Consider the following 21408-nt stretch of genomic DNA (forward strand, 5'->3'; position numbering starts at 1 on the left):
TCATTGATATCAACACTGTATCCGTACCAGACAGAAAATATGGTTACGGACGTAAGTGTGTGTGAGGGTTGAGGAAGGGTAGGTAACAGTTCCAAAACAACACGCGTGAAAATCCGTTTTTTCAGAGGATTATGTATAGGGTTCTATTGATCAAAGAGTGTTTCGCATAGACCTTGCCCAAGTGACCATTTGTATAAATATCGGAAGAAAGGGCGTACTGCAGCTATCCTGCAGCACCGATATAAAATTTAAACATTACACACTTCCTCCAGGCTAGGCAAACTGAGCAACTCGGTTGGTTCTTTTGCGTTAGGTGTGTTCTAGAGTGGGCGTTAGACCGCTTACAAAAACACCATTCGTTCGTGGTTAGTTCCAGAGAAAACACCGAGAAACCATGATTTTTGCTTACCAAAAGTACACATTATGGGGATGGCCAGTTCTGTGATTTCTGTTCGGGTTAGATCGTCGAAATGTTTCCTTATGTTCCTAAGTTGACGATCTCGGGAAACTTCGAAACTTTTTTTCGATATCATCATTCGTTACAGAGATTCGGCGGTTCAAAGTTACCGTACTTACGCACGTAAAATATGCACGCAATATCGTGTGATGGGTAAATGTAGCTATAACTGACACAGTGAACATATGGCAAGGGTTCTAGGTTCCAAGGGTTCTGAGGCCACCAAACTGTTTTCAGTCAGTATTTTTCACCAATAAAACGTTATTACGCGCTCTCTATGCATAACAGGCACTTCACGCCTATAGTAATATGCCGAAAGTGGGACTGCAGTGACAAAAATGGGCTAAAAAGGGTCTTCAACATGCCTAGAAAGAACTAAAAGTGACTGCCAAAAATTACTAAACTGAGAAGACTACAAATTCAATAAAATATTTCTAATACAATTTTTACCATTTTAAGATACAAATTATAACCCTGGTGTTTTCGATGAATTGCGATCAGTGAGCAAAATACCCATAAAAATATAAAGCAAACGATTTTGTTTCAACCTTCCGTTAGGCGTACTTACTTGTTGTTTATATTCATGTCAAAGTGTGTAAATGTGGCGAAGTGTATAAATATAAACTCTCAAAAATTCACTGACACACAGAATTCATTTATATAAGCAGCTCACCCTGCTGTTGCAGGGAAAAGAAGGCAACCAGCGGTAAATACCCCTGTCGGAACACAGAAAAGACGAATGTATTTCTCTTTAAAAATTTCCGACACAAAAGTGGGGAACCACATGCCGCAACCCTCATTCCTCACCAGCGATGTTGGCATGCTTATGTATTCGCCCTTTTTTGCGGTGAAGGAGACCAACACACACACACACACACACACACACACACAGAGAGAGAGAGAGAGAGAGAGAGAGAGAGAGAGAGAGAGAGAGAGAGAGAGATATGGTCGAAGAGAGAAAGTGGCACTGAAAGGGAGAGATGAATGAAGACAATAGCATTAGGAACCAACGAGAGAGCAGATGTTATGGTCAGAGAGAGAGAGAGAGAGAGAGAGAGAGAGAGAGAGATGGCTGGAAATATAAGCAGTGGGGGGCACAAGAGAGAAAGTGAGCGGAAATGTGAATTACAGGTGAGTGTAGACCGTACATAGGTTTGGGGGGGGGGAGGGGGGTCTCTGGACCTCTCAGACCCGCGAACTTTAAAACGTGAGTATAGGGAAGGGCGCATTTGGACCGAAATTTTAAGTGCGTTGTTATAGGGGAAATTAGAAGTTGGAGCCCCCAGAACTTTTGAGCTAACGAGATATGATGGGGACAATGGCAGTGGGATATACTGTAAAGCAATGGGAGAGGATGGAGGCAATTGGGGGGGGGGGGGGGGGGAGGAGACATTTACAGACGGTGGCAGTGGAAGGGAGATGCTAAGTATGAAGGTTTAACTACAGAGAGAGATTGAGTGAAAGGATTTAGAATTATCCTAGAATTATCCATGTTAAAAGAGCGGTGATATGTTCACATGCCAACATTTTTGGTAAGGAAGATGGAGTGAGAATTGCCCCAATTTTCTGTCCGAATCCTTTAAACAGGAACATAATGTTTTTTTTTTTTTTTTCCCCCGACAGAAGCATAGACGCATTTTCCGCTTCTACAGAGACGAACAGGTTTCCTCGGCATGGAGAATTGCGTGAAGCCAGTCGTCGTTTACTAATATGGCGTTAATTACGTTACCGCCGACCTTTGTAGTTGGAGGGAGCCTGACGAGTGTGGTGTCTGTGTGTGCCGCAGAATGCGCTGGAGCTGAGCGCGCCCGCGACGGACGTGCTGCTGCAGAGCCGCGCGCGCTGGTTCCAGCTGTCGGGCCACCCCGACTGCTTCGCGCCCGCCGGCCCGGGCACCATCTGGAAGAAGCGCAGTGGCGGCGAGGACGACGCCGAGCGCCGCGTGTACGAGGCGCTGGGCGCAGACCCGCTGCTGCGGGACCTGGCGCCGCGCTACTTCCGCGAGGTCACCTTCCGCGGGCAGCGCTTCATCGAGCTGCAGGACCTGCTCGCCGGCTTCCGCGACCCCAACGTCATGGATGTCAAGATGGGAACGCGCACCTTCCTCGAGTCCGAGGTGTCAAAGACTACGGCGCGGCACGACCTTTACCAGAAGGTCAGTCTACTTTCTTTACACGTAACGATCGTAGCAGGAAAATAACGCGTCAGAGTGTATTAGGACATTTGTATTTAAATGCGCATTAGGTTTTCCACACGCGACTTATCTTTTTAGATGGATACCTTAGATCACTTGAAACGAATCAGTAGTGTCTGGAAAAGATAGTCGAATCAAATCGAGCGACACTAAGGGAACTGGATTGGGAAATAGACACTGAAATTGGTTGACGAGTTTTGCTATTTGAGCACCGAACTGATGACGGCCAAAATAATGAGCATATGAAACGTGGATTAGCAATAGCAAGAAAAGCCTTCCTGTAAAATAGATATTTGTCGACACTGAAATAAATTTAAATGGTACAGACTCTCTTCTGAAGCTATTAGGTTGGTACATAAGTTGGTAGCATTTTTGTGCAGCATGTTAGTTTTCCGGTTGCAGTGGGTTTGTTCATTGTCTTTTTTATTGTAGTTCACTGTTGCTGTTTTGAGTTTACATATTGTCATTTTGTCATTTAGTGATAGTTAATGGAGCTGTGGATGCTAGAAAATGGAGTACCAAGTGGAGAAACCTCATTGTACTCGAGAACTGACAAATCTGATGAACTGTCCCCGTTCCGTCGTCGTGCGACATTTGCGTGCGGTAGGGCAGTGCGGCCGTGTGTGCATCTGTGCTTACTCGTCATCAATTGGCTCGTGAACAACACTGACAATTCCTATCCGGTATCATGACTTCTGATGAGAAATGGTGTGTTTATGCTAACATAATGAAAAGAAAAGAATGGTTGAGCTCAAACAAAGCAGCAACTCCCCATACGAAGACCCGTACTCGTATTATACAAGATGGAATAGCTACAGTTTGGTGTACAACGAATTGCTTCCCCACAGTGTAATCATCAGTGCTGACATTTATTGTCAAAAGTTCAGACATCTTGCAGACGAGATCCAAGAACGGTGACAAAGACTGCTGGAAGGGATGCTACTCCACAATAACGGCCATGCACGTTCTGCTAGACTGACAAAAATGCTATACAGGAGTTGGGTTGCTTTCTTTCTGGATGAAAATGTGCTCCAAACTTGGCTCAACGAGTTCTTTCCCTCAAAACCACACTATTTCTATAGTTACAGAATTGAAAAGTTACCCCAGCATAGGCAGACTGTAGTAAATAGTGAAGCAGAATATGTTATTGATGACTCAAGTCTATTATGTGTATCTGTCATGTTTATTAAACTTATGGTAAAACGCTATGAACTTGGGCACCAACCTAATATTTGTGAAGTTTGTAGCCTTCTGTAGAAGTGAAATTTGGATGATAAACACTTCAGGCCTTGTATTAAATTGAATTTGGAACAAAAATAAATTTATGGCACATCTTGACTAAAAGAAGGAGTCATTTGATAGGAGATATCCTGAAGCATCAAAGAATTGTCAGTTTGGTAATGTAGGTGAGTGTAGGGGGCTACAGTGTGATATTGGACTTGCCCTGAAATCTACAAATACTGACATAGGGGTCTAGGTTAGCTTGAAAGATTATAATTAGGTTGAGTTGTTGCAGCCAGCAAATATAAATGCCAAATAAAGGTTGTGGTAACAGATTTTTATATGTAGCATAGTCTAATGTAATAATGCCTTTCCTTACAACAGTGGAAGTTGCAACTAACTTTAGGAAACCTGTATTAGATAATGGACAAGTCTCCAACAAGTATTTTCATGCATGCATTGTTACATAAATTATGTAAGATGCAAGTGTGGTCCAGTTTGTAACTTTTGTTGGGGGGTGGGGGTGGGGGGTGTAAAATGAGAGGCTAAGGCTTGACTAAACTGGTTCAAAAGGATGTAGGGTATGGTAGCTATTCGGGGGTGGAGAGACTCGTGCTTCATCAAACCAGTCTTTACACTAAAGGCACCACCACCACCTTTGTATCGAAGGAAATGTAGGTTACAGTTAACATCCTCAAACATTCTACATTCATTGAGGATGGAACTCTCACTAGTTGGAGAAGCGTGGAAGAAGAAAGTATCTGTGGCCTGTTTTAGGAACCACCCTGATATTTGTCTGGCTAGCCTTTTGTTTGTGTAAAGGAAGGGTAAAAGAGAGAGATCAAACCTACTGATTCCACGTACGTGCTTTGCCAAAGGACTTTACCTAATCAGTGTACATAGACAGCATATTGAAATCCAGTAAGCATAAAACATGCACCATCACAATAATTGTTACTCTCATGACATCACAGTCTTGGATATTGCCATGTCAAACCAGACTGTCATTTTTCAAATTAACATGTACCTCAAGCTACACTACACATCTTCACTATAAATAAAGTTTCGTGTTAGCATTTGTTGGCTTCACAAGCTCACAACCAAGCTATCACCTTTCAGCCTAAACTAGACCTTTGGCTATACCAGAGGTAAGTCGGTCACCATTCTCTAGATTACAAAAAAAAAAAAAATAAATAAATAAATAAATAAATAAATTTCATTGTTCTCCTGTGTGTCTGTTTACATACATATGACATCACATGTCACACTTTCACTACATCCCAGGTCAAAGACAACACACAATAATGGTAGTTTGTCATCCTTTCAAATATCATAACATAGGATGTTTGATTTGCTTTCGTAGCCACTAACCATCCCCAGCTTGCTGATGGACTGTCAGTAACTGCACCCACTTTGTATTATTTGGTACTTAAGTTTGAAGATTCAAAAGTACAGTGCCAACAACAAAGATTGATAAGGTTAGTCACGCAGCACATAAGTTCAATGGAGACTTATCATTGTGGATGAAAGGGTACCATGGATTTTAGGTGCTGGGTAAGATTTGAATACCTGTAACTTCCTGGTGGATTACAGCTGCATGCTGGACCAGGACTCGAACCCAGAACCTTGGCTTTGGTGGACAATGCTTTTATCAACAGGAGCCTCACAAGATTCTGGATTCCAGTCCCAGTTGGGCATATGGTTTTAATTTACTAGGATGTTTCGAAACATTGCACACTTTGCTTCAGAGTGAAATATTCATTTGAAAACATTTGTTCCAAAAGCTGTCAGATTTACCTCTTTCTGTAACCTTATGTCTGCTGCTACTTTGTATAAGTAGACTTTTCTCAATCAGATTTATAATTATTATAACAGACTCTCTATCAGATGTTGACATATCCGTACCAAGAACAAAGTACCCAAACAGTTTCTTATGAAAACACACTAAATATGGCTGTTTCAGTCCATTTCTGTCTTTTTAAGTTGTTGCTTGGCCTTCAAGGAGACTAAAACTGGTCTCTCAGTGCTAGCTGTAGTAATGGTTAAGCCATGGATAAGATGTGGAATAAGCAAATATCACTGTATGAATGTCGTGACCTTAGTCTGACTTATTACTGTGTAAGAAGCAGGAAATGTCAAATAAATGTGATTGTGCAATGGCCTCAATTGCACTGGATGTCAAATTCTTATGTTGTGTTTGTGTTTAGTTGCAGAACTCTTATTTGTGACATTTCTGAGAACCTTTTCTTTTCACATAGATGGTGCAAGTTGATCCAAGTGCTCCGACACCAGAAGAACATGAAGCTAAGGCTGTTACGAAACTGCGTTACATGCAGTTTAGAGAACAACAGAGTTCTACTTGCAGTCATGGATTTCGCATAGAAGCAATGAAAGTGAGTGTTTAGATTTGTTTTTCTTTGCACTTTTCCTTTTCACTTGATAGGGAACATGTTGAAATTAAATGAATATTGTTTGTTTCTTTCAGTTTCGTGGATCACCGCCAGTCACTGACCTTAAGAAAGTAAAATCTCGATCAGAGCTACTCGCAACAGTGGCTCTTTTCTTAGGTGGTCGTGAAGATGTAAGGCAGAGGTTGGTTGCGAGACTACGAGAAATAAGAACGAAATTCGAGCAGTCAGAGTACTTCAAAAGACATGAGGTAAAAATATCATTGTAACAGCAATACCATTTAATTCTGTCAAGGCTAATTTGTAGTTGCTTGTTGCTATGTCCACGTGTGTTTAGCATCATTGTCTTTTTTTTCCTCCTCTTCACATGTATGTAATATTTGATGTAAAACATACATAGATAGACACCATTGTGACCAGAAATGATCCCATATTCTTAACAAACTGTCAGCAACAATGTTTTATAATTAGTTAGTTTGATCTGTGACTATTGACACTCCACTATGGCTGTGACATAAACTTACTGTGAAGTGTTTCAATGCACAGCACCATTTTATACACTGTGTCAAGCAGTAGATTGTGTTATTTCACTTGCAATTAAGAAAATGGCAAGCTGTTGAAATATACACATCATAATATTAACTAGGAACCATTCTGCCATTAAAACATGTTGCACAAGAAATCTTTCTTTTATGTTTACTGCTTGAATAGTTGTTTATTTTTTAAGCCAGGATTTCCATCACAAGTTTTAAATGCTGGCCAGTCAGATGACTTGTAAGAAATGGCAGTTACTCCATGACATCTTCTGTGCCAACATAATTAGGTTGTACACAGCTCTTAATGGTTAATGATAGCCATAATGAAAAGTTATTTTCCTACCCTGTTAAGGAGACAGGTAGCTGGAGTGAGACTGTGACATCTGATCTACTTGTATCATTATATCTGTTTTTTTTATGTAAAGATGGATATGTGCCTGTGAACTGTATGACTGACAATTTTTCTTAAGATGACATACAGCATAGTTAAAGAAAACTACCAACTCTGGTTAGCTTCATAATGGCTGTTTACGTCATTATTTCGAACACTATCAGAACAAACAACTGCTTACCCTCAAAACGTTTTAATTTCAAAGACTTTTATTTATTTAATAAGTTGTATTATTGTAGTTCTGTCTCATTGATTGAAAGGCACCAGTTTTCACATCTGTTAAAAATTAAATATTTTGGTCTGTAACAGGCCCTTCATCCTGTCTGAATGTATTTTGTTGTGTGCAAATTGTGCAAAATGTTATGAGTCAGTATATGTTTAATGTTTGAAGCTGACACTATGGACACATCTTCAGTTAAGAATTATGCATGTTTCCACATAGTTTAAACAGATGTCTCAAGTAGATAGAATATGCAAATGGCGTTTTTCCCAATCTTTGTAATGTGTCTAATTTCTTATAGGTTGTTGGTAGCAGCATATTCATGATTTATGATGATACAAAAGTTGGAGCATGGATAATTGACTTTGCCAAGACTCACCCTGTACCCCAAGGAGTGGAAGTCACTCATAGGAAACCATGGATTCAAGGGAACCATGAAGAAGGTTTCCTGTTTGGTCTTGATTCACTCATTCGTGTATGTATATTTGACATAATACTGGAAACTGTTAATTTTAAATTATGAGATTTGAATGGAAGCTGTGTGAACAATTAAATTGTATGCTGTTTTACTGTGTAATACAAATTCATTCTTTACTGAGAAGAAATTGTGAAACATAATTTTGAAACAATACATTTGTATCATTGACAACATATTTTCAGACGATTATGTTTCGATTCATTATTTGTCATCTTTCTGCAGGTAATGGAAGAAGTAGATCTGAAACAGCCTCCAGATTTTAAAAATCCCATCATCCCAACTACCTCAGTTCAATTGAAATCCTGAATGGATGGACAGTAATTTAAGTGCCAGTGTAAAGACTGAATAACGGGGACCAGATGCCAGTGAAGCAGTAGTGATGTGTTGCTACAGTTTCCTGCAGTGTTTTTTGTGAGAATGTGTGAATTAGAAGGAAGGACAGACTTTGGAAGTCTCTGATAAACTGTTTACTCAGTGCAGAGACATCTTTAATAATATGTAGGAAATGTATGGACATTAAAACTGTAAACAAAGTAAGGTATATTAAATTTCTATTAAAATTTGCAAACAGCTGTATCTCCAAAAATTACAGGTGATTGTAAATTTGTACATTTTTGTATTTATTGTTTTTATATTTTTTTCAGTATTTATTATAATGATTGTTATTTCCTGTCCTTAAATGTATCAAACATTTTCTAGTCGTCAGAAACTAAAACTATAAGTAAAATTTATATATAAAAATTATATGTCAGGTAATAACTTTTACGTAATAATACAATTTTCATTTAAACAATTGCTTAATGTTTATTTCTTGAATAAGTTCCACAGGAACTTGTTCCAGTTTAACATAGCTGCCTGTTGTCAGTCCATTGTAGTGCACATAAAGTAAAATGTCTTCCGCTGTCAGTTTCAAAGTGCAGTATGGGCAAAATAAAACTAGCCCAGAAAATTATTCATGCACCTTAATAAAGAAAACTTAACTTACATCATCTGCTCCAGTTAAGACGACTTAAGCTGAGTTCCCTGTTTGAAGGCACAGGAAATGTTTTCCACACCTGTTTTATTTGTCCATGCTATACCTATATAAAAAGTAATTATCAATTGAAACATTTCGTCAATGAAACCGAAGTTCACATACCAGTGAAAAGTCGTTTTTATTACTTCAGGGTGCGATTCACAGCACGAAATTTTCATATAGTTACTACTGCAGGTCATTTACCCACATTTATGTTTGATTAAAGATTTTATTCAATATTGGCAGAGATCAGAAGAGCTATTATAGAGCATTATATTTCATATTTTGTACATAATCAGATCTCATCACTCAAACTTAATACCCTGAGCAAGAGGCAGTTGCTTGCTGTGATTAATAGTCACAGTAGCACGTCTCATGTATTGTTTCCAGGAATCAGAACCAGATTCACGGCCACCACCAGTGTGCTTCTCCCCACCAAATGCTCCTCCAATTTCAGCTCCACTTGTTGGTATATTCACATTCACGATCCCACAGTCAGAGCCTTTTGGACCAAGCCACTGGAAAAAAAAAAAAATACTTTGGCCTAGGTACTTGTTACGTAATGGAAATAATTCTTGTCTGTTTAAGAAGAATTAAAGATGATATTAAAATATCTCACCAACCTGAAATAGGCCAAATCTTCTGCATTAAGCACAGGTGATAAAGGTAACGTAGGAGACTAGGAATTTGGAAAACTGGTGTGGTTGTTACTATGTAAGCGATAGAACTTTGCTGCTTCTGTGACAATGACTGTAGGACTACTATATATTAGGCTGATATGTCAAGTAGTATTTCCTTTGTATGCATTTTCAGCAAGTGTGGAATGTAAGTTGTTGGTAGTGACAGAGAATTTAGGGCAAGCCTTAAAACGGGATTGCTCAGCTGGGCAAGAGTTATGGTGTTATCGGGAATGATTGACCATTATAGGATCTAGCAAATGTATGGTTGAATTTAGGTGAAGAGAGAAAGGTCATTTGGAAGATTTTGGCATTTCAGGCAGACTGATTCTTGTTAAATGGAATGCCTAAGTGAATCTGTTGATTGGTAGATGACAGTTGTGAGTGATATTATAATAAAATGAGGCAGATATCCATGCATGAAATTCAAAACTACGCCCATTTCAGAAGGTAAGAACAAATCTTCAAGTCAGCTTATTGGCTCAGATTTGGCAAAGCAGAATGGAGAAATGTTGTTATAAAAATCTTAAAACAAGTCACATGCCATATTTGACCAGAATTGGTATACTTACCTTTGAGAAAACAGTTTCCATGCTTGATGTGAAAATGCTGGATGATAAACCTTGCTTAACTTCATTATTCCATCTTATTGCCTCATCAACATTTGCAGTTTTCAGTACATAGACAATTGGTGCAAATGTTTCCTTGTGCACTACACTGGCATCATGTGGCAATCCCGTTATGATCGTTGGTTCGACATAAAATCCTGGCCCATCCAAAACCTGTAATCCAGTCACTGTGTTGTAATTTTTTGAAAGCCTGCCTAATTATCAGATGAAATGCCAATCATCTAAAAATATATTGCCTAATGGTAGCTGCATGTGGAACCATAGTTAGTTAGTTAATTAGTTACATGTTCCATAGATCATTTGAATGATTGTTTCAGCAAAATTATGTGGAATGAGTCAGTTTATGGGTATGTACATGTGATTAGTGTTAACATTAATCCAAATATTTTTTCAGACATACCCATGCAACTAAACTGCAGAACTATGGATTTTTTATGGCTAGAACAAAAATTAGTCCATGGAATAGATGATGTTGTCTAGGAGAACTGTTTTTACGTTAGATTTAAAACTTACTTTGCTACCGTCAGACAATTTGTTAGTGATCAAATGATAAAAAATTTTTATTGCTCTTTAATGAGCTCCTTTCGGAGCTACTGACAACTTCAATAACGGGTAATAAAGGTCTTTTTCTCCTCTAGTGTTGTATCTATGAACATCACTGTTCTCAAATTGTGATGGATTGTGTATAACAAATTTTGTTAGCAAATGTACTTATTGTGATAATGCAGTTAAAATGCTTTACTCCTTCAAGAGATACTTACGTGACAACTCCAGGTGACAACCACATATTATTTTTACTGCTTGCTTTTGTGCAATCTATACTTTCTTTCTAAGTGATGGATTACCCGAGAAAATTATTCCACAGGGCATTATTGAGTGGAAATACGCAAAATATCTAAGGAGGCTTATTTGTTCGTTTCCAGAATAAGCAGTTAAACAAAGAGAAGAAAGCAGCTATACATATTTTTTTTAGTAGCTCATAATATGCTGCTTCCAGATCAAGCTTTTTTTCTCTGCCATTGTGGGAGGGGTGGTTGGTGCTTATTATGCTTTGTCTTACAATTGCAATTTTGTTTTGTTTTTCACACAGGTTATTGTCAAATAATTGTCTAGTGCTAACTCTGAAGGAGTAAACTTTACGGTTTAATTCTATTTTTAATTCAGATCTGATTGATTCTACTAGTTTCATTGCTACTCTGTTCTACATGTAATTTTGTAATATTTGTTCCAGTTTTATTTGTGTTAACTTATTTCAGTATATCTTATGATTAAGTTCTAAACATTAAGGTTATGCTAAGTCTGTGACTACGTCTTGGTTCACTTTGGCAGTCAGCATTGGCATTGACTGGTTAGGTCAGGATAGGCATCTCGCTGGCAGTAGTGTGCATAACATCTGTCATCATGTGTTTTGGTTATTCTCGTCTGCTTTGATGGGTGCAAGGTGGGGAGGTGGTGGTGGTGATGATGATGATGATTAGTTTATGGGGCGCTCAACTGCATGGTCATCAGCGCCCTTACATAGCCCCAATTTTTTACACAGTCCAATCTAGCCACTGCCATGATGATGATGAAATGGTAAGGACAACACAAACACCCAGTGCCCGGGCCGAGAAAATCCCCAATATGGCTGGGAATCAAACCTGGGACCCCCTGATCCACAGGCAGCAATGCTAGCCACTAGGCCACAAGCAGTGGACTAAGGTGGTGAAGGAGAGTGAAGTTTATTAATAGATTGTCCATTTTGTCATTTATGTCTTTGAAATTGACTTTTGTGATGTGTGCTATTTCCGGGAGGGGTATATGTATTCATATTTTGATTAGGTTGTGAGTTGTGGTCTTTGAGTGAGTAGAGTGACATGTCTGGTCTGTTTTTAGTTATGCGCCATTCATATCTGCACAAGGTTTGGCAAGTCTAGTTTTCGTGGAAAAGACCTTCACTATAGTGTCCAAGGTATTCTTGGTATGCTGCATAGCAGCCACTTTTCTGTTGTGTAATATTTTCTAGTGCAGGTCTTGTCATGCCACCCAGTGGTGTTGTGTTACTGCATATTCTCTTACTGGTCTTATATAGGCCTTTAAGTGTCAATGGCCGTGGTTGTGCTGCACCCATGGAAGCATCCTTGTACTAGTCTGATTAGTTTTTGTCTTTTGCGGATTTTGTCTATGTTGTGCTTAACATCGGTCTTCCAGTTTAGTTATTTCTCTAGGTGGATTCCTAAGTATGAGGTTCACTCAAATGAAACCTGGTCAGTGCGTCTACCTTTGCCTTACCACGTAAGGTGGCACCATGTAACTGCAGGTATGGTGGCACCTCTATTGGTAGAGAGTCCGACGTGTGCTCACAGTTTGATATTGCATAGCGCCAGTGTGGTTTCACGCCGAAGAGAAGATGCTCACACAAGTTATCATCCACTACTGAACGTGCGAGCAAGAAAGCAGGAACTACGAGGAGTGATTCAATTTTTGGCGGCAGAGGGAGTTGGAGGCTGTGAAATGTATCAACAGATGAAGGCTGTGTATGGTGAGTACAGTCTGAGTCGTTAAAGTCTTGTGGAATGGCACAAATGATTCCTTGAGGGTCACGAGTCACTGGAATATGATGCTTGTCCTGGACTGGCTCATTGTGTCATCACACTGGAATTGGTTGTGGAAGTGAATGCTTTAGTCCTGGACAACCGCAGGATCACCGTGGATGAGATCCATCAGTTACTGAGTATTGGTGTGGGCTCTGCCCACACCATAATGCATCAACACTTGAACTTTAGAAAAATCTCTACGCCATGGGTTCCCCATGAACTGACCGCCGAACAGGACAATACAGTTGTTGGTATGACTTTGTTGCACAGAACTGAATACAGTGGTTTTTTCCAAAATAAGCAAGTTTGTTTTTAAAAACCATTTAATTGTTTGAAAACTTTATTAACAATCTTTTTTTGTTGCTTGCTCTCTAATGGGATTCATTATAACACTAATAATGTCTGCAAAAAGTGCAATTTCTGCTTGGTGGTTGTTAAGTGGAAGATCATTCACATATATGAGCAGTAGGAGTGGACTCAAAGTTGAACCCTTGTGGGACTCCCTTTGTGGCTTCTCACCAGTCACTAAAATTTTCTCTTTCCAGCATTATTTGAGCGGATTTCTATCATTGATAAACTGATGATTGGTAGAATGTTCCATGTGTTGTTCACAGGCTCTAGGTGACTGTTGACAAATAGTGTCATGTATCTGTGCCACTGTGTAGTGTAATGCAGCATTCAGTAGAAGTTACTTGGCCTGCCATAATAAAGTGTAAACAACATTTTGAAGTTCCATTGTATTTGTGGTGGTGGTGGTGGTGGTGGTGGTGGTGGTGGTGGTGGTGGTGGTGGCAGTATGCATAGGGCACTCAACAGTGAAGTCATCAGCACTTGTACTCAGTGAACAGAATACAAGTGTGGTTATGACTTGTTAGAAGCATGCAAATATAAATTAGAAAATGTAATGTGCTACCATCCTGGGACACTCTTGCTAACACTGTCACACAAAACAGTAAAACACCTATGCCCCATTGTATGTCTCAGTGTGTGAGTAAAATACATAGACTATAACCATACATCATCTAAAATAGTGGAGCAAGAAACTGAGCCTACACGAGCAATTGGAAAACAAAAGATGAAGCAACCACCCTAGAAAAACATTCTACCTAAGATACTGTTGAGAAGACCAGACATCACACACTATTAAAACATGAATTGCGTTCAGTTCATCACCACCTAAAATAGAGGGCAGATCGACTGGTAAGCGGGTTGCAGACCTCATGGCTTGGTATAAAACACAATCGGTTTATGTGGTGTACAGAAACCTGTAGACCACATGCACTGCATACAGATGAGTCTTCATGCTGAAGGAAGAGTCCAGGTGTTGGAGGACAGTGTCCTATCCGAAGATATATTAAGAGTACGTGCTCCCACTGCAGTGGCTGGAAGGAGACATGCCACAATCATATCACTGGTTTCACAGCCCTCAGCTTGTTGTTCTCCAACCCTAACCATTTCTCTCCCCACAGACACATGATGTTGTTTCTCAATAGTGAGGCAACTGCATGGATAGGGGCAGCACATTCAGAAATTGTAACTTCAAAGCAGGCATTCTTAGCTGCTGCATCTGCTGTTTCATTACCCCAAATGCCCACGTGCCCTAGTACCCAGCAGAATGACACATCTTTTCCCTGTCTCTGTAAGTGGAAAAGGGCGTCGTGGATCAGCTGAGGATATTTTTGGGTGAATACGTGTCATTGATAGCCTAAAGAGCACTTAGGGAGTCAGTGCAGATGAGGAATTTGTTAGGAGAAAGGCACTGCATCTCCTCCAGAGCCCTCAAGTTAGTGGATGATTCAGCGTCAAACATTGTGACTGTATCAGGTAAGCAAATCTTGATAACACAGCACAGCCGATGGAATTATCCTGCTTAGACCCATCAGTGTTACAGTCACTGTGCTCTGCTGAAATACTGCACAACATCGATACAAAAACAGAGGCTGGAGTAAAAAACTTCATGTACACCGACAGATCCAAAATAATTTTGGAGCTCCTTATTAACCGAGGCAGCAAATGACTCCAACCTCGATGAAGCATGCAAGAATTGTCTGCACCAAGAGCCACTAAGTCTTGCCACATGTGAATCCTGAATGGCTTCATTGCTTGTGGCCTATGTCTAAATAGTCACTCCATTGAAGAGCCAGTAACAGTACGGAATGCTGGTGATTGTGGCATATCCTGCAACAGCTCTTGGTGGCCACCAAGAGTTGCAGGATGATTTGATTCACGGATCCAGTTATATGGCTCCTTCTGTGTATAGCGATTTTACGACTATGACTGAAGCTGGCATCAATGTAATGCCGAAACTGGTAGCACATAGAAGTTCATAAAATAAAGTAAACTTCTACGATACATATGGCTGTTGGTAAATTATTGCATCAAGAAGTTCATGCCAGCTGTTGTCCCACGATCCATAATGGATCAACGAAGAACAAATACATTTGTGTGTATTGTAAGCTGCAGTTGACGAATGGCTGTTGCAAGAATGGAGGTGGAGCAGAAGATGGCAAAGTCATCCACAAACAATAAACAAGTAGCAGGCGGTTTAACTGTGGAAGTAACACCATTGATGGCAATAGTGAACAGAGTTACACGTAAAACAGAGCCTTGAGGGACCCAATTTTCTAGCTCGAATTGCTTGGAAAGGGCATCGCCCACCCAATATCGAAAAAGTTTTCTGGAAAGGAAGGACAATATGAAAATTGGTAATCATCCCTGGAAACCCTATTGGTGAAGCTGTCTCTGGATGTGATGCCTCCAAGTAATGTCAAAGGCCCTCTCAATCAAGATCGAAGAAGACACCTGTGAGATGCTGTGTGCTTATAAAGGATTGTTGGATTTCTGCCTCCAGCAGAGTGAGGTTTCAATGGTTGAACACAACCACCAAAACCCAGTCGAAAAACAACTAAATAGGTCCTCAGATTCTAGGACCCAAATCAGACACTGGTTCTCCATGGGTTCTAGGGTCTTTCCGATGAGCCAGTGAGGGCCGTGCTATGGTAACTACTAGGAAACATGTGATCCTTTTCTGGTTTCAGAAGGGCCACTAAAATCACATCCTTCCACAAGTCGAGAAAGTTCCTGGTAAACCAGATCACATTAAAAAGGGACAGAAGTATTTCCTTCGCATCCTGGTGAAAGTACTGTAACATGCTTTATGGGATCCAATCCTTACCCAGGGCAGTCTCCTTGACCTGAGACAGAGAAAACTCAGGCTCCCACACAGAAAAGGGGCAATAATAGTCCTCAGTGTTGGTAGAATTAAAATTCCAACCTCTCCACTAGTGCCCACTAATGGCGGAAAGCTGGATCTCGATTTGCAGTGGCAGTGATCGAACTGAAGTAATCTGCCATGGCATTCACAGTTTCCCAAGTTTGGATTGTAGACATTCCTGCCTCAGTAGGTCATTGGGCACATTTGCTAGAGATCCTCTTTATGGCTTCCCAGACCTTTGAAGAAGTAATGGAGTCCAGAAACACTCACCATGACCTCTTCTTGTTCTCTGTGATTGTCCATCATGCCTTTTCCCTTACGATTTAAAAGGCTGTGAGGTTCATAACAGGAGGCTGGCATTTGAACCCGGCACAAGGCCATGTGTCTCTCCTTGATGATGGAACGACGCTTATCATTCCACCATGGGACATATCACCTCTGAAATCAGTCTGAAGACTTACAGAAAGCAAGGTCTATGGCCGAGAATAGTCCCATGGCAGTGCTAAAGTGTGTGCTACCACCAGCATTAAGAAGTTATAACTATCCTGATACTATAAACTTTTGACAATGTAACCTCTGGGGTTCACTGATGGAGATCCCCATAGCACACTGCGCACATTAAAATCTCCTACAGGGAGGAAGGATGGAAGGAAAGCATTTGTTGGGCTGCAGATACACACTACAGATTGTAACAGGAAATGGAACGTGGACCATGGCAGCAATTGCCTGAATAGCTGTTCTGAGAGAGAGAAAAGTGGTTTGATAAGTGTCATTCACAAAGATAGCCACTCCACCTTTAGCCCTGTTCCACTGAAGTCATCTTTCTGATGAGAGCTGTATCCCCTGAGCACAGTGGTATCAACTGTGTTTAAAATGTGTTTCCTCTAGACACAGATAGGGAGGTCTCTTCCATGACAAAGGGTTTCAGCTCCTCCACATGTGTTCTGAACCCATTCATGGTCTGTTGAAGCACAGGAGCCATTTATCTGGGAGGTTTATATTTTCCCATTGCCCTTCTGCATGTAGGAGAACCCACTTCACTAGGAGGAGAACTGAGTGGACTCGAGAGTTCATTGAAGCAGAGATCTAAGTCCATTCAGAGTCATCACCCTCTGAATGTTTCTGGATCTGATGATCCACCTGTTTCCATTCTGCCTTCTTGACAGTAAAATTTACCTGAGTCTTCACCCTCACATTCAATGACACCAAGGTAGGCTGTGTGAACCCAATGTGCAGCACTTGCTCTGCCAAAGTGGCACCAACAGCAGAAGCAGAAGCAGTGCTCTCTGTTGGAGTTTGCATGGATTTCTGGGTATCAAGATCCATCTACATGTATGTCTACATCTACATGGATACTCTGCAAATCACACAAGCACCTTCACAATAATACTCTATTATTCCAATCTCAAACAGCATGCAGAAAAAAAAAAAAACCTATATCTTTCCGTGCAAGCTCTGATCACCATTATTTTATTGTGATGATAATTTCTCCCTATGTAGGTTGGCATCAACAAAATATTTTATCTTTCAGAGGAGAAAGCTGATAATTGAAATTTTATGAGAAGATTCCCCTGCAACAAGAAACACCTTTGTTTTAGTGATGTCCACCCCAAATCCTGTATCAAGTCAGTGACACACTCTCCCCTACTTCTTGATAATACAAAACATGCTGCTCTTTTGTGTACTTTTTCAATGTACTTCATTAATACTATCTGGTAAGGATTCCACACTGTGCAGCAGTACTTTGAAAGGGGGTGGACAAGCATAGTGTAGGCAGTCTCTTCAGTAGAACTGTTGCATCTTCTAAGTGTTTTGTCAATAAATCACAGTCTTTGGTTTGCCTTCCCCACAACATTTTTTATGCGTTATTTTCAATTTAAGTTGTTCATAATAGTAATTCCTAAGTATTTAGAAATTCTTCCAATCCATATGTGGCATACAGCAAACCGGTGCTTAACAGTATTGGTTAAAAACAGTCTTGGTTGCAATTTTAGTTTTTTATTTTTCAATGATGCGTTTCGCCTTATTTAGACATTTCAGGTTATCTTTCCAAAATAGGTTATCTTTTCAAAATGGACACGAGAGACACCAAGATTTGCATAACGCGTTCGCGTTCACAGGAGCGAGTAACAGAATAAAATGCGGGCTCAGGTAGTAAACTAAGTATTTAGTCCATAGGTGATGTCTGGGTGGAAATACTTGTGTTCGCAAGTTTATTTGTGAGTACAGCAAATGAAGTGGAAAAGTATCTGGGCTGAAAGGATTTGTACATCATCTCGCTTCAGTGTAAGGCACATGCTTAGTCATCTTTCACTCCTGGATTTTCTTTTCTTTCTTAAACACCATACACACTCAGCTCCAAGCTGGATGTGGACCTGAACAATTGACACCAAAGTCGGGGCAGGTACACATAGTTCCATCAGCGTGAGCGGCCATACGACATGTACCATACAAAGCTCATCCATTCCACCCTAGAGAGGTGTGCCCGAATTTCTAACACATGAAGCACTTTCTAGGGTTGGAGAATTATGGTCTGACTTTCAATCTTAAAAAATCCAGTTTTAATATAATCTGGGTAAACCAGCAAACCAAACGTTGTTTTAAATTAGTCTGATTTTTCCAGTTTTCCACCCACATGATAGTCGGGTCATTCTTCTTCCAGCTCGGAAGTGTCCATATGCATGATGTCACTCCATGTGACCACTCCTTGACTAGTTAGGGGTATGGGGCAGTTCAACTACAATAGGATACTCACCCAAAAATTTGGGCTTCAATAGGTTGTTAACTTGCTGTGATGTTGCTGTTTCAACCAGCTGTTTAATATATTTGGGGATTCCAGTCAAAACATTAAGGCCTTTTTGGATATAGAAGAGCAGTACCTTCTCAAATGTACTATCTTCTCCCCTTATCACAAGAAGCATATTTTGACACATTGGACACATGCCTGAACTTTAGATGAAGATTGGTCAGGAGGGCTATTCTCCTGTGCTCCCTTTGAAGGGTGGGTGTTAATACTACCCAACAGACCACCTCAACTGTCAGAAGCAAGTGTGTGAGAAGTTATGGATGCCGTAGTGATAGCAGGAGCAGCTAGGGAAACAAACAGTCCTGGGAGACAGATCCCTGCTTGTCTGAGTAAGCCGCATACAACTGAGATGTGGCAGGTTCCCCATAGGTTGCCCACTATTGACTGTTCTACCTCAACAGCTATTCATCTCATTGGTGCACACCACACCTTAAGATTGAGGATTTTTTTTGGGGATGTTTGTACCATCCTCATAGCCCCCATGACACACAACGTTCCACCGCTGCACCACATGGTGGATGTTGAAGCTTACCCAGAGATTATGGTGACAGAGGACTAGTGGCACTTACCATTTCCTAGCTCAGGAACCTGGGGTCACCACCAAGTCCATACCCAGCAAACAGGCAAATGCTAAGCCTTGGGGGGGGGGGGGGGGTTGTTTGTTGTATTTCTATTGTAGGGTGCTAGAGCAAAGAGAACCAAGTCAGGCAAATTAAATTAAAAAAGTAGCACATTGAAATGAAATGTCATGTATTAGTCATAATAAAGCTCTGTAATTGCATTTCCATTAGGCCTACACAACAGGTGTTTTGGCTTCAGAATTACTATTTTGTTTTTGTATATTATAGTAAAGTGACTTGTTTGTTGGCTGGATAAATCTAACACTGTAGGTTCACAGTCCAATTCTTGATCAATTCCAGGACTTTTTCTTTCACTTATCAGTTCTTCTTCCAAATCAGGCAACAACTCATATTTGTGAAAGTGCTAGGTAGCATTATGGTTTGGAGTCCACCTGAACGGTAGGACCCCCTATAATTGGGTAGATAGATCATAGGAAGACAAGGACATACCATTTCCAGTAGGACTATGCCTAGAAAAGTACATTGATTTTCTAACCCTCTATCAGGTCGGAAACAGCCTTACTAGCCTACCACATTATATTTTCACTGTTATAACTGCAACTAAGTTACTAATAGAATATACCTACAGAGTGATCTGTGATAATGTTACAAAATTTCAGGGATGATGGAGAGGGATAAATACATCAATGTGAGATAAGGGTCACTAGTCCAGAAATGACAGAGGCAAAAGTTATAAGCAAAAATCATTCTGATATCTATGAGGGTGGAACATGCGTACCGGTACCGTTGTTGCTAAGGTTGTATGGTAGACAGCTTTCTGAGGTGATAGTATGGACCAAAACAAAAAAGTCAAGTAAATATGGGCTCTAAAATGCATACCTTAAGAGCTGTGAACACTTCTTCACCTTTGATTCTGTGAAACAAATACCGTCTTCTGCAGGCTCTTTGCTTTTCATGTTTTGGGAGTCCCAGAAATGACCACATCCAAATGAGCAGAGCACATCAATGAACACATGAACTTTCAACCTTGGTGACATCCGGTACCCACTTGCTCTACATTTTTGTATAATGACTCGAGACACCTGAGTACCTGAAACGCAACTTTGGCCCTTTACATTGACCCAATCCTTGCAATTCAACATAACCCCTCATTCCACCATTCCACCTGATTCAATCTCTGTTAGCCTACTTCTATAATCTTTGCTTCCTTCATCCTGAGAGAAGGTTGGTCTGCGATAATCTGGATTGTAAGTAACCTGCTCGCACAACTATTTCCTCATGTCTTTGATGAAGAGGGGATCTTTTGTTGAGAAAAACAAAAATACTTTCCTTCTATATTTTTGTGGCTATTGGCTTTAGTGAGAGATGTGCTTTCTGAAGGTAAGTACAGTACTGCAGTGTGTACAGTCTGCTAAAGCTTCTTTCAGCATTTGCTACTGGAGATACATTGTTAACAACTTGCTTGTAAAGCTTACCTGAAAAATGTCGCTGTCATTTTTTGTAGCGTTTGTACTTTTATTGTTACAACTGTGTCTTTTGTCATTAATCCCAGTTTTAATCTGAACATCCCCAAGATCCATTCCCTCCAAACAATTGTAGTATTGTTCCTTAGTGACCTGTGTTCACTTGTAAGTAAATCTGTGAAATGCCTTTGGAAATATTCCACAGGAATTTTTGTCTTACTTACAGCTTCTGAAAGCAATTATGAAGGTATTATTTGCTGCAAAAACACTTACATTTCCACCAAATTCAATAGTACCACCAGCAGCCAGTGCTTCTTTAATAGTATTCTGGAATGCAGATACAGACTGGGAACTGTGTAGTGGTCCATACAGAACACCTTCCTGCAGAGGGTCTCCCATCCTTTTAATAATTTGAGCATAGGCTTTTTTCAGTGGTTCAAGTACCTTTTCATAAATCTGAAAGAAAAGTAAAATATTTGAAGCAAATAGCTCAAAACATACAAATAAATTTTATCTGTATAGAAATACCAAAATTTATTAAC

General features: G+C 40.2%; 2 protein-coding genes across 6 annotated transcripts in view; one reads left to right on the plus strand and one right to left on the minus strand.

Moving 5' to 3' along the window:
- Window positions 1-8514, plus strand: part of LOC124603740 (inositol-trisphosphate 3-kinase homolog) — a 483015-nt gene extending 474501 nt beyond the window's left edge. For all 5 annotated transcript variants that reach the window (XM_047136422.1, XM_047136421.1, XM_047136423.1 and 2 more), the window contains 5 exons: window positions 2244-2612; window positions 6131-6265; window positions 6358-6531; window positions 7729-7902; window positions 8128-8514. In XM_047136422.1, coding sequence (XP_046992378.1) covers window positions 2244-2612; window positions 6131-6265; window positions 6358-6531; window positions 7729-7902; window positions 8128-8211 — 936 coding nt within the window. In that variant the 3' untranslated portion in view covers window positions 8212-8514. The remainder of the gene's footprint in view (window positions 1-2243; window positions 2613-6130; window positions 6266-6357; window positions 6532-7728; window positions 7903-8127) is intronic.
- A 222-nt stretch (window positions 8515-8736) lies between these two features.
- Window positions 8737-21408, minus strand: part of LOC124603724 (alpha-aminoadipic semialdehyde dehydrogenase-like) — a 70312-nt gene continuing 57640 nt past the window's right edge. The window contains exons 6-8 of the mRNA XM_047136420.1: window positions 21140-21322; window positions 10170-10379; window positions 8737-9438 (exon numbers count right to left, since the gene is read on the minus strand). Coding sequence (XP_046992376.1) covers window positions 9226-9438; window positions 10170-10379; window positions 21140-21322 — 606 coding nt within the window. The 3' untranslated portion in view covers window positions 8737-9225. The remainder of the gene's footprint in view (window positions 9439-10169; window positions 10380-21139; window positions 21323-21408) is intronic.

Source organism: Schistocerca americana, chromosome 1 (genome assembly GCF_021461395.2).
Source record: "Schistocerca americana isolate TAMUIC-IGC-003095 chromosome 1, iqSchAmer2.1, whole genome shotgun sequence".
Taxonomy (NCBI): domain Eukaryota; kingdom Metazoa; phylum Arthropoda; class Insecta; order Orthoptera; family Acrididae; genus Schistocerca; species Schistocerca americana.